Here is a 13,257-nt window from a genome sequence, read left to right on the forward strand (position 1 = left end):
TCTTTTTCAGCTACTATCTTTTAAATTTCACATTGGAGGACTAGGAAATAGCCCTGGAATATCCTTCATGTTACGTTGTATTTGTTACTTTGAGTCACTGTTGTGTCAGAACTCCAGAGACTTTTCGGAATATGTCTACCTTGCTATCAGCCAAAACATCTCCAAAAATTGTTCTGCTCACCACTTTACTGCCTGATGCTCTCAGGTACAGCTGTGCTTTTTCTGCTTCACTCTCCCAGCTTGTACCAGAGTCTCCCGGCAGTGATCAGCAGACTGCTTGAAGCAAAGAATTCTGGATTAATAATAAAGCTATCTTTAAAGTTGCATTTTTGTGCTTATTAGAACTTGTCCTCATTTAACAAGTTATTTTTCTCTATAAAAGAAAAACAGGGTAGAATCTGTTTGTTAAAATATACTTAAAACTCCATAGAAAAGGAGCAGTGTGATTACTAAGATGTACTTCATTCTGCATTATTTTTACTAAAACCTTGATGGTTTTATCCATTTTTTTCATGTACAGTTGAAGAATAAGACTGCATACATTCATTCAACCCTTTTACACAGTAAATTACCAATAATATTTGAGGTGAGTTAGTTAATTACTAAAATCCTCAGCTTAAAGTGTCAGAATTTAAGAACTTCATTAAAGAGTGCTACGAAGTTTTCCACTATGTAGGAAAGGAAACTACTGAAAGCTTTTCCCAAGGAAACAACAAGGTTCAGAACCAGAGATTGTTGGTTTCCCAACAGTTCTATCTGCACACTGGTGCAGTATTGAAGTGCGCTGCTTTACTTTCAAACTATAAATAAAAAATTGGGAGTGGTAGTTTGGGAATAGTATAACCATGCGACTACACCCAAACTTTTAGTGTTTGTGGCAAACACCTAGTTTGCATCGAGTTGATTTAGGCTTTCTTGGGGGCGGGGGGGGTTTACTCTTATTTTTAGAAAAGCTGATTTTTCTTTCACAGGGGGCCACGACTGTTCTGAGGTAAGACCAACAATCTCACCTTTTGTGGGTGGTCGGGCTCCTGAGTTGTAGCATAAATTCTACCTGGCTTCTCTTCAGCCTGGAATTGCCGGCGTGTTACCTGCGCGTGGGGCCCACTTAGGCAGTTCTCTCCTTCCTCCCGGAGCATGTTTTGCTTCTGGTGCCCTGGTTTCAGTGAAGACCTTGGTGAGCGAAGCCGCCGGTGGACAGGCAGTAATTCTGCACCCTGAAAAGAAGTCAGTAAGGTTCAAAACTCTCCCAGGTACCCTTCTGATACTTGGACCTGTCCGGGTTGAGACAGGCAGCGGGCAATGACTGTGCCCTGTTTGCAGTCCTGGGCTACACAAGAAACTCTTGTGAGTTTTAAGTTTAGGATAGCACCTGCCCACTTTGGGAGTCTGAGGCAGAGCTCGTGGCGTTTTTCAAGCCCTTTTCTCCCTTGCCCACCCCAGAAGCTGGACACTGAGCTAACGGAGCAGACAAACTCCCAGGAGATACCACGTGGTACTGCAGCGCCCAAACCCTCACCTGCTGAGGCTCCATTTGGTGAAGCTTCCTGGTTAACTGACTGGGCTTTTCTTCATCTTGGAGTTGTTTGCCTGTTACCCCAGTACAGGCCTTGTTTTGACAGACGTATTCTTCACTTTCCATCTTTTTTTGTGTCTGCTGAACTGGTTTTGGCACAGGCTTTGGTAAGCGAACCTGTTGATGTACAGTGAACAATTTAGTATTGTGAAAAAAAGTCAGTATTTTAGAAAGAAAAATGCTCCCTCTTCAGTACCGAGAACACAGAACGAGAGTAAGCTTTTATCTTTCTCAACAGAATTGGTTTTAGCATTTTAATTATCAATAAATGTCTTCTTCAAAGCACAGAAAGTTAGAGCTATGCTCTATTTGGGAAGTATGCTATAAAATAAACTTCAGTTACACATTTCAGAACATTCACTAATAACCATTATTGGGAATGATGCCAATAAGTCACTGTTTGTTTCATTAACAAGTAGAGCTGAACGCATCTCCTAGCACTGGACTGAGTCAAATGCAAAACTCTCTGAAGAAAGATAATCGCCAAGTCCTCTGACTCGGGTAATCTAATTTAAGAGTTAAGGCTTATATTCTTTTACAGTCTTCTAAAATGTAAATGGGGAACACACGGTGAATAGTTGCAGGAGTTAATGCAAGTTTCTTCCAGTGCTGCTCTAAGCACTAAGTATCAAATGATGTCTGTTTTTGGCTTTTGTAACTTGGAAGACAAATGTAGCCAAAACACAGGCTGTATGCCACATGCCTTTGGTACTTCTGGCACACTAATAACTCTGTAACTGTAATGTTTGCATATGGTCCTCTATGCAGCAGCTGTATCTGAATATAGCAGCTAAAAAAGAAATAATGGGCTGCTTTTTTATACTGCAAATTAAATACATACAGGAGATACAAACAGCACAAACTAAAGACCGTTGAAAGTGCCAGTAGGCACTTCACGTACTGCTTAATCCAAAACACCTTTTAAGAACATAATCCCTAGTTCTGCTCTGTGAAAATTATTAATGCTTAGGAACATAAAGATGTATCTGTTCTGAACAACTCGAGCTAGTTTCAGAAGAGACATAACACCGTAGGTAGCCCCGAGAAACGGAGCAGCACAGGTGAGGTGTGGTGCCACGCCAAGAGTCACCTGAATGCAGGGGCCCAGCCCGTTTCCTCTGGTCACGGCCCCACACAAGAACTGCTCGGCGTGTCAACAGCCAGCTCTGGTATCTTTGCAGAACGACTATGTCACGCTTGAAACACGACTTACAGCGCTCGTGAAAATATTTGTCTAAAAATTACCATATGCCACACTAAGAAAAATTACAGGTTGGTATCGATGTCGTTATTTTTTAATGTGAGCTCTAGAAAATCTACCAAGTAGTCAGCTGGCCTTACTGTACTTCATTTGGCCCTAATGCTAGTACTTTTACCACAGGTGAAAAAGCTGGAACTATTTGTCCGGTGCTAAAAAAAAAACCTGAAATGAACGCAATTAATATTTTATCACCTATGTTGGGCGCGCAGTTGAAACAAAACCAGGATGGAACCACTGCTATGCTTTTATTTCACCTCAACATGCACGATGCTGGGAGCTGCATCTGTAGCAATTCCTCAGCACGTCATCTTCAAGGAGTTAGTGTTACAGGATCCCCTTCTTGGTACTTACAGGTGTTTACTGGTCCTCAGAAAGGAATTAACCCCAAATCAGCCCTTTCCTGTGTACCAAACCGGTACAGGTGGAATCAGACAGGTCACCTGGAGTCACACTCTGCTCGTAAGCAAGAAGCGAGGAGCCAGTGGACTGTTTGTAGTGGCTCCCACTATTCTTCGGTTGCCTCTTTAATGGGAGAAGTGTTTGGTGAATAAAAGGAGAGGTGGAAAGGGAATGCGGAGATGAAAAGAGTCAGACCTAGGATAACTACCGGCAGTGCCGTGAAGAGATGCAGTGGGAAGCGCCTGCCTGTCATCCCACACTTTGTCAGGACTGTAGCACCAAAGCGCACCAGGCCTGGAATATCCTCCACAGCCAATAACCACAGATTGAAAAAGCGGATTTTCTGAGAAGAACAATAAATTTAGAGAAAGTTCAGTTCTCTGCTCTCTGTACTTGTATTTAAAAGCTCCTTAAGTCCTCTGAATAACCCTAGAAATTTCCTTTCTGCAGCTGTCTTGCAGTGAACATTACAGGAAACTTGCTCATGTAATCAGCAGAACTGGCTGAAGAAACATCCTCAAAAAAATAGGTGATCACTGGAGCAGTGCTAGCATTCTTACTTACTCCAAGAAGCAAGACCTTCAACATTAGACATTTCTCTGAAAAAGTGATGGCAGGCGCCAAGATTCAGTAATATGCAGACATACTCTCTCTCTCTCTCTGATCTTGTTCTTGGCCATCAAAACCAATTCTGCTTAGTCCTGCAGCACAGGAGTGCTGATAACTGACACTCCTCACTCATGGATTTTTCAGTGGGGTTGTGCACTTGCAAACAGCAAGTGCTACAGCAGCTTTTACGGCCTGGAAGGTCAGGATCATCTTTTATGCCAGCATACTGTCAAGTCTTAGGCAGGCAATAAGAAGAAAATAGATTTACTATTCAGTATCTGACTCTAAGAAATCTAAGACTCTTGTGAACTAGAGATCCAACAGGATCAGCTGGAGATCAGTTAACAGCTACCTGATATTTCAATTCAGCTCAGAAAACTGTACAAACTTTAAAAAAAGCTGCTCAGAGTAGTGAGGACAAAGTGGTCACCATCACAGCACAAGAAATACTGTCACTGGAACAGCTTTTGTTTTTGTTAAAAGAAAAAAAAAGTGATATAACCAGAAAAGTCAGTAAAATTGCTAAAATAAGTATCTGTAATTACCAAGATCAAAACCCAGTGCCTTTTTATTAAACATGAACTTTTGTTCTGCCTTCCGTAATACGTAAATAGTGCTGACAATTGGTTTGTGAGGCACTTGCTACAATAAAATGTAATTGTATCATGAGAGAAAGGTGACAATCAGGAGATCATGAAAAAATTACATATTCTCACTGGTGGTTAATTAGCCATGCAAAACCCCCTCAAACAGATATTCTCTTCTATTAGGAATGATTACTATGCAGGCCTACAGATGTCAATACCACAGTCATTCAAATACTTCTTTCCCTACTAATTGAAGGTTGTAAAGCTCTGGTGCCAAGGTTTTGCTTCCAAAGAGCTAATTTATGACTAGAAGGATATTTTATGTCTTCAGTTGCAGCAGCTACAAAACTCAGCAAATCAGAACCATCTGTGCACTGATACTTGAATCACCATTCATCTAGCAGCCTATCAGTCACATTAGTTTGCATCCTGCATTCTTGGCTCACGTACACTTGTGATGGTCCAAAGTTCACCAGAAATATTAAAAATGAATGGTCCCCTGACCCTGCCTTATTGCACACGCATCAGAGACAGAAACAGGGCTTTTGCATACGGGGAGTTTCGAGGCAGAGGTATGATGGGACTGACATTTCACAGCACGTCCAGCAAGACTGCTAATTACCTCAATCTCCACTTATTAAAACATGGTTTTATTAACTGTATCGTTTCAGACTTAGAAGTACAACAGGAAAATATAACACGAGAGCTGTCAGTTTTAAAACGCTGCGTTAGCGCATCGCATAGCGCCGCATACCAATAACACAGTTAAATCCCAGAATAATACCTCCTCCACATTAGTGGCTGCAGGAGTATAAAGGCAAACGACAAAGAACAGTTTGAAAGCAAGAAAATGAATTAAACGCTTTCACTAATAAAGGTAACTTCGCTTTTAATCTGGAACGAAGGAAAAACCTGGCATTCAGGCTGGTCTTCAAGATGTTAGTGAACAAAGTCCTTGACTTGCCCATTATCCTGAAAGTAAATCATTCTCTGCAGACCTACTGCTTTGAAGTGAGAGGCTGTAGGTCAAAAGGACTCATGACAGTTCTTCCTCCTTAAGGGTTGACATCCCAGTTTTTAGCAAAGCCAGGGGAAACGGGAATTAACAAACATGGTGTATTTAAGGCAAAAGAACTGCTGTGTCAGTCTCATTTTGAGGTCTTAAACTATTTCCTCTTCTCCAAAAGAAAAGGCAACAATCAAGCAGGCGATGTCAGAAATAATCCCAGAACTGTCTTACTTACTTTGGACACTTTAGCAGCACAGTGATCCCGCGTGCGTGCTGCAGCGGAAAATTCCAGAGGGCCATCGTAGCGAGCTCCACTTGACTCCAGCCCATCCAGCAGGATTTTCTTGAGCACTTGGTACTTTGGCTTCTCATCATAAGCTAAGCCATAGACACATGCCAAAAACTTGGCTATTTCACCTGCGGAGCATATTTTAATGTAAATTTCACTTGGTGTAGACCTAGAACTTCAGTAAGATTTTCATTCCAAAAGGGATGCCAATCCTGCATTGCCAAACAAGATGACACAATTTCAGCTGAAGACACACTCAAAACACAGAACTGACAATATCTTGTCTTTTTCAGATGAGAAAAGGAAAAGATAGACTTGGATAAACAAGCGATCCCTTAACTGCTATGTCTTGTTATGCTCATGCACTAATTCGTATAGTACCGAAAGCTACCTGCCTATAAAAATTAATCAAAATACTTTATCGACAAATATTGATAGTTCTGTGTAAAACACAAGTATTTTATACTTGATAGATCATAATACCCCTCTAATTATTAACTACCCTCAACAACACTATTTTAATCTGCATAGATATTATATTTTGAATGCTTTGGAGAAAAGCAACTTTTTTTTTTGCTTCTAATTGGACAAATATTGATTTTGAGATTACTTCCTAAAAGGGTCTAACAGCAGCATTCTTTTGCTATCATTATAGAGTGACTTCAGAAACAGGGAAACCACTGAATGATCAGAAATTATGCTATTAGGAAACACATATGGGGGGGATCAACCTTTTCTTTCAGCTGATGACCCAAGTATACCCTAAAACTGGAGATATTAGCATCCAGAAAAATCCCAGAAGTAAAGGTTTGTTAAATATGTATACACACCATGAATACACTTTCTGTAATACACAAGGCGTTCCAATAATTCCAGTACAGAAATGCTATGAAAATAAGTGAATAAATCAAAAATAGATACAGACCTTTGAAGGAAGTTTGGTGTTTTCCCTGGGTTACTTTTGTATTTCAGTGAAGGAGGAAACATATGACAAGACAAACTGTCCATTCATTTGCTTTTTCTAACTCTGAATACTAAGCAATAAACCTTTTGCAGACAGTTGCTTACTATTTCCATACTAACAGCTACTTCTGTTGCTAAGATAGTCACTGCTTCCTAACACCTCGCGTTACATATGGCTAAAGATCCCTTATGTCACTCTATGCCATACATCACAGATGAGACTGATCAAGATTTTTATACTACCACACACTGGGGCTGAAAATTTAGCCCTCAATGTCTATTTCAGCTACTTAGTACTTGTTTATGGGATAATGCAGGAAAGCAGCAGAAAAAGAGTTCCTGCAATAAAAGCATTAAGTATCCCGAGTATCCTGTATCAGTAAGCATCAAGAATCATTTATTGCAGAGCGACCAGCATTTGACAGCATCCAGAAATTTACCTTCTCCCCTCGCAGTAAACAAGCCTTTAAGCTAAAAATGCTTAAAATACAGTAAGCTTGTACATGAAGGGCCTGATCCAGCTCCACTGAAACCAGAACTATTAGTTCAATTAAACTGCACCCGGAATTAATGAGCGTGACATATAACCTACCAATGAGTATTACGTAACTCCTGTGTTAGCAGCTAACGACAGACACTGGAGGCTGAACCCTTCTGCTGGCCACGTTTGTGCCAGAGTGGTTCACGCAGGCTCCATTTCAGGGGCTTGACTCAAGGAGGACTCCTGCTTGCGTGCTATATTTCACCCTAAAACCAGAGCCTGGTAACACTGCATGGGCTCAGGCCTGGTGAAGGCATCTGCCCTAAGGTGCAAAACTTAGCAATTACATTTAAGATTTTAAACTGAAGACTTTGTTAAACTTGTGTTACTTACCTTCTGCCTCTTCCAAACAGAGCAAGACGTTTCAGTGTTTTTTCTAACAGGCTAAAGAGCTATCTGGTACGCAGTACGAGTACACTTACCACAGCTGCTTCCAGAAGAATCCCATTCCATCACTGAACGTGGGAGCTCATCCATAAGTCTGGAACAACATGAGAGTGCAAGAATTTAATGTGGTTTTGAAGCAGGTGATTCTTCATTTGGGATTTAGGAAGACAGCAAGTCTCAATTCCAAAGGGAGTGGACCTCCGGGATAGCTAATGATTCACAGTACTGCTTTTAAAACAAAATCTCCTCTTCCCAGCTACATTTTTAACTCTTTGGAGACTGCTGATTTCACCAAGACCAGGCTTACAGCTAAAGCCTGTACTTTAACTTTTTCTTTGTAGATGTTTTAAGCTTTCTAGAAAGAAAAATAAAAATCCTTTGAGCTGAGATGGCTTGTTCTGATGTCAGCTTAATGATTAATATTTGTATTTTGGAATTTAAGAAGCAGTTCTGGGCAGCCTAGGGGTCATTTAGCATCAGATTCTTTCTGCCATGTAGCTCACAGGCAGCTGGGTGATGGCTGTCAAAATTACAAGCAGGCATGGCAGGGACAAAAGGGGAGAGGGAGGTTAAATGACCTGAAGTCCCATGCACTTCATAAACTGAAGAGCGGGGCCACAGATGTACTTTCCATCTACCCAGAAACAGAAATAGCGAAGGACGCTGGAGCTCAGAATCAATCGCACCCTAAAAACAGGCAAAGTAATGCCAGCTCTCATCTTCGTGCAGGCATGACCCCAGATGATCTCCTAAGTGAAATCTGTTAGTTAGATCTCCTAAGTAATTGAAATCTGTTAGTTCAGTCTAGCTGTTAATACTCTTACAGGATCCTTTCTGTTTGTTTGAAGGAGTCATAAAGCTCCATCAGTAAGTAACAGGATGTTTTCCCAAACGCATACAGTTGCAGTACATCAGCTAATAACCTTCAACTCAGTAATTTGTTGTTTAGTATCTGAAGTAGGGGTTTCAGTTTTGGGGAAATAAAAACATTTAAACATTAAAATCTTCCTGTAATCTGGCACAAATTCCAACTCAAATGGAATCTCCTCCAATTATAGCACGGTGTGAACATTTCTAAACTCAAATATACCAGCAGCCCTTAAATACCCCCTTACTAATGCCCAAAGCTTTGGCACAGCTGCCTCACTGCCCCAGCATTACTGGGAGAAAAGACTGAACTCGTAGTGAAGGGATGAGAGAATGAGGCAACTGGTGAACGACAGCACTGGAGGTCCTGCTTTCAACTACACCCCACCTTCCAGGCCCAGCCCCTTCTTCACCATCACACAGCCTCTGCAGCAAAGGACTGGCACGCTCAGAAGTGATTCAACTGTGCTGCTGTATTAACTTATGAGCAACTGGGTACATACACACATCTATCCAGATGTCTATTTCTGGCCTTTGAAAACAGTATTGGCACTGAAAATTAAGATAAATAAAAGGCGATGACCTGGGCAAGTTATTTAATACCAAGAACGTAATTCATTAGACTAACAGGCTATTTCTGATCAATGGCATCAGTATCATTTTCTGTGCGTTTCCTCGAAGCATCTGTTTGCTTGGCATCCTGAACAAGCTAGCAATCTAAGGGTTAACCGCAAGGGGAGAATTAGTGAGGCATTAGTGAAGCAGCTTGATTGATTAAATTGATTTAACATTGAATTGTGTAAGTGTTACCTTGCAGGGGGTTGCGTAATGATCAGAACTTCTAAAGGAGAAATATTAAACATAACGTACGATGTCAACATTTACAGATGCAATCTGTATTATCCACAGGCTGCAGGCTAACCTTTTTCTCTGTTGAGAGCCGATGCCACACTGAATTTGCAGATTGATTTCTGTGGATCAGCTATCCCTATTGTGTACCTCTGTTGTGACTTGCCCTACTTAAAAGTTTGCTGCCTCCTCCAATTGTGATGTTACGTTTATGGGTAACTACTCTTCTGTATAGCCTTCTACAGGCTACACTGTACCACATGCAATTAACTCTCTCAAGTCCCAACTGTGAAAGCAGAGAAAGAAACACTAACACACTGTTGCTTTAGTAAGCTCTAAATGAGTCATGCTGGGAAAAAAGAAAGATTTTAATCAAGTTCTTTAGTATCTTGGTATTTAATTGTTTGTAACGGCAGTAGGCTTATATAACATTAAAAACCTACATAAACCCATCTGAAAAATAGTATCATATAGAAAGTGAAATAAATTGAATGCACATGTGGAAAAACTTCCAAGAGATGTTTGTACTATAGTCTCTATAAAGCACCCACGAAGTTGAATGGAAACACACAACCACCTTCTGCATGTGCAATAAGGCCTGCACTAATTCACAAATGTTTTCTTTAAAAAAAGAGTACTAAAAAGCCCACACAGCAGACAAAATGACTGCATACTGCGCATTTGAATTTATCATATCTCTACAGCAGTACATACATAAACACGTGGAAGTGGGTGTATCTGCACGTAGAGTTCACATTTTTAACTGCTTCTAAGATCGCTCAATTAAGGAAAATTTTTTCGGCTTTCTCGTAAGGTGCTATTCTACACGATGTAAAGTTGTCTTTTTCAGACCTGTTCTGTTAAGTGATGAGGACGTTTCAGGGTTCTAGGGTGGGGTGTGTGTGTGCACATGTGTACTTGCGTGTGCCATTTTATATTTACTTTGTTTTTGCAGTCTGGACAGCCACAGGGTCCTTCAGGTTCTGTTCCCAGGGCAGCTTCCCACATAACCATTGCAGCATGCAGTAGCCAAGGATTTCAAGGTCACCTCGTCTGGATGGGGCTAAAATGTGGGGGAGAGAGGGCAGAAGAAGGGGGAAAAAAAAAAAAAAAAAAAGAAAAATAAGAACCTCTTCTTAGGAAATAGAAAAGACTTTGATTGAACTAGTGTTGATGAAATATGAAAAAGCCAAATGGGCAGCGTGTTTTGTTTATTCAGCTGTATTAGACCTAAAACGCCGCGGCATTTGGCCGCAGTCCACAGACAGGCAGTGACTTGTTACTGCTGAAGTAAGGGTCAGTTTCCTCACCTCCTCCAACTTCATCCTTCCTCAGTCTGGCCTGTCACATGGACTTGATCCCCACGGCCTCTGACATGATCCAGACAGCCCATAACTGAGTACCAACACTTTCTCAAAGAGCCAAGCAGTAAAACAAAGAAATAAATGTCTGCTGCTAAATTGCTAACACATGTTCCAGGAAGTCCATGGGGTCCACATTGGTCATGCAGGGACCCTGCGAGTGCAGACTAAACACTGATGGCCTTTCCTGTTCTCCTCCAGAGCTATTTGAACTTGGAAGATAGGACAAAACTGCCATCTAGTGTACATTTACACACCAAGGTTGTCTGCTTACAACTCCCATGGACTGTTTGTTTAGAGAGTCGTAGCACAGGCTAAAATACACTTGCTGTTTGGCAAGTCCTCTGTAAACTTACCACTACTGCTTCCAAAAAGGAAGTTACTTCAGGAACAATTTACACTCACTCTGCACACCACAAAACAGATACACTAACTACAGAAAAAAAATGCAGTAGATATAACTCAATCAAAAATTAACCCCATCCTCAAACATCATCTATGCAGAAAATCAGGTAACTGAAGTTAATCTATAGATTGACTTTTCCAAGAAAAAGAGGGGTGAAAAAGTGCAATACTAATAGAATTGCTGTTGCTTGCTGCTATTCAGAGGAACCCAAACTTGAAAAAAATGAACACGCAGGATTGCTGCAATATTTCTTTGTACACATTTAACTTGCAGCCTATAGTTTGCAAGTCAAGACCACATGGAATCTGCAAAACCAGAAACTGTTAAAGGTGATTAAAGAAAGGCAGATGTGGAAGTTAAATTTATGCTTTTCCAAAATGAATTTGCACTTTTCAGGAAGGAAAGAAGATTTCAGATTTGTTCAGTACTTTTTGTCTAGCCTAAAGACTAGTAGCTGAGCATAGTGCTGTTAATCCAGCTGTAAACAGATATCATATTTTATGGGCCTTCATTAAATAAATTCCAGAAAGTCACTCAGCAAACTTATCTTTTAATTTACAAAGTCATCTGCTAAAAGCTATGGTGCCAACACATCATAACTGTTTCTTGTTACCGTACACACATTATAGTAAAAGCAGAAGATTAGTTGTTATACATTCTCTATCTTAACTGCTATTAGACTATGGGATTATTAAAGGCCCTTCAATCTAACAGAATGCTGCACTATCCCTTGGGTGTCGTTTATTTTCTGCACTAGATTCAGCAACGTCCTAATGCAAGACTTGGCTCTCATATTAAAATAAAAACACAATCTCTACCACTTGCTGTTCTGTAGTGATTTCTTCAGCCGTAAATCTCCTGTTAACTGTGGAACAATTCCATTCATACGCATGTGTTCACAACTCCTTTTTCCATTATGGCAATTCCAAATTATAATCATATAAACCAGTATTTTTGATTGCAGATTCTCTAATTTTCACACAATGCTTTTCTGGCACCTGCTCGTGTAAGATGGGCTCCAGAAAGTGGCCTTTTGAGAAAAATTGTCAAAATTACAATGGACCGCTTTTTTCCACTGAAAGGCTAATTGATATGAGTCTGTAAATAATGCTAAGTCAATTAGATTTCAGAAGCTAACCTAAGATAACTCCCTTTCTGACAAAACAGTCCCCGGAGAATCAAGTTTACTTCAGTTAACAGTTTGGCCATGACTAATTACCTTCTCACACACATGCAGATCTTCCAGCCATTTCCAGACTCACACCAGGGCAAAGCCAACACAAAGAGGGAGATGTGTGCAAGTAAGGCTTGACTCATACCTTCCTAAAGACACAGCAGTCAGCTGGGAGGGGGGAGTACCTATAACTAAGCCATACATCTCTAAAAAATAAAAGGGGAAATGTTTTACAGAGAGATGGTAAATTCCCATATCGCTTTATCTCCCAGGTCACTGCAAGTGTTACTCCATAAAGACATTTACATGTGTTTTTCATAGAACCACATGAAAATGTCAACGTTTGATTATTTGACTGTACTAGCCTATTCTTTTTCTCTGCTACCTTGTCAGCTCAATATTAGAGATGCTAACTTCCTCAACTTTTAAATTCACTTAGATCCTTATAAAAAAAGTATTCAACTGATCTTCAATGAATTACTATTATCTGTGAACAATGGAATAATTTTTAAACCCAAAGAAAGCACTAATACATAAATTTCAACTATATGTTTACTTGAAAAAATAACTAATACAATTGGAGATTACAAGAATTATTGATAAACATCAGAGAAGTCAATCTGGCTTCATTTTAAATGTGATAGTCATGCAAAAATAAAACAATCCTGCTTGATAACTTGTCACTTTTACAAGAGTATACATTCAAAACAGTACTTATGTAAATCAAAATCTTACTTCTATGGACACTAAAAACTTGGGGTTTTTTCTTTCTTTTTTAATAGATATTTGATTTCTGCTTTTCTATTAACCAAGATTTTTTTATTATTATTTTAATCTCATATGAAATACTATTTAATGGTAACATGTTGGCAATATTTTATTTCACAATACTTTCATTATAGTTTAATTTTTTAATTTTAAGATTTAAGGCCTGATTCTGTCCTCACTCCTGCCAAGATAAATCAGGAACAAGTCCACA

General features: G+C 39.9%; 1 protein-coding gene across 3 annotated transcripts in view; it reads right to left on the reverse strand.

Annotated features, from left to right (window-relative positions):
• VRK2 (VRK serine/threonine kinase 2) overlaps positions 1 to 13,257 on the reverse strand; it is a 46,798-nt gene that overhangs the window by 1,787 nt on the left and 31,754 nt on the right. Inside the window, exons 9-14 of one of the 3 annotated variants that reach the window (XM_074864498.1) lie at positions 10,280 to 10,400; positions 7,657 to 7,715; positions 5,677 to 5,858; positions 1,520 to 1,693; positions 1,011 to 1,217; positions 182 to 273 (exon numbers count right to left, since the gene is read on the reverse strand). In XM_074864498.1, the coding sequence (XP_074720599.1) occupies positions 202 to 273; positions 1,011 to 1,217; positions 1,520 to 1,693; positions 5,677 to 5,858; positions 7,657 to 7,715; positions 10,280 to 10,400 (815 nt within the window). In that variant the 3' untranslated portion in view covers positions 182 to 201. The remainder of the gene's footprint in view (positions 1 to 181; positions 274 to 1,010; positions 1,218 to 1,519; positions 1,694 to 5,676; positions 5,859 to 7,656; positions 7,716 to 10,279; positions 10,401 to 13,257) is intronic. The other 2 variants (XM_074864497.1, XM_074864496.1) reach the window with 2 other exon arrangements.

Source organism: Strix uralensis, chromosome 3 (assembly GCF_047716275.1).
Source record: "Strix uralensis isolate ZFMK-TIS-50842 chromosome 3, bStrUra1, whole genome shotgun sequence".
In the NCBI taxonomy this organism is placed as follows: Eukaryota; Metazoa; Chordata; class Aves; order Strigiformes; family Strigidae; genus Strix; species Strix uralensis.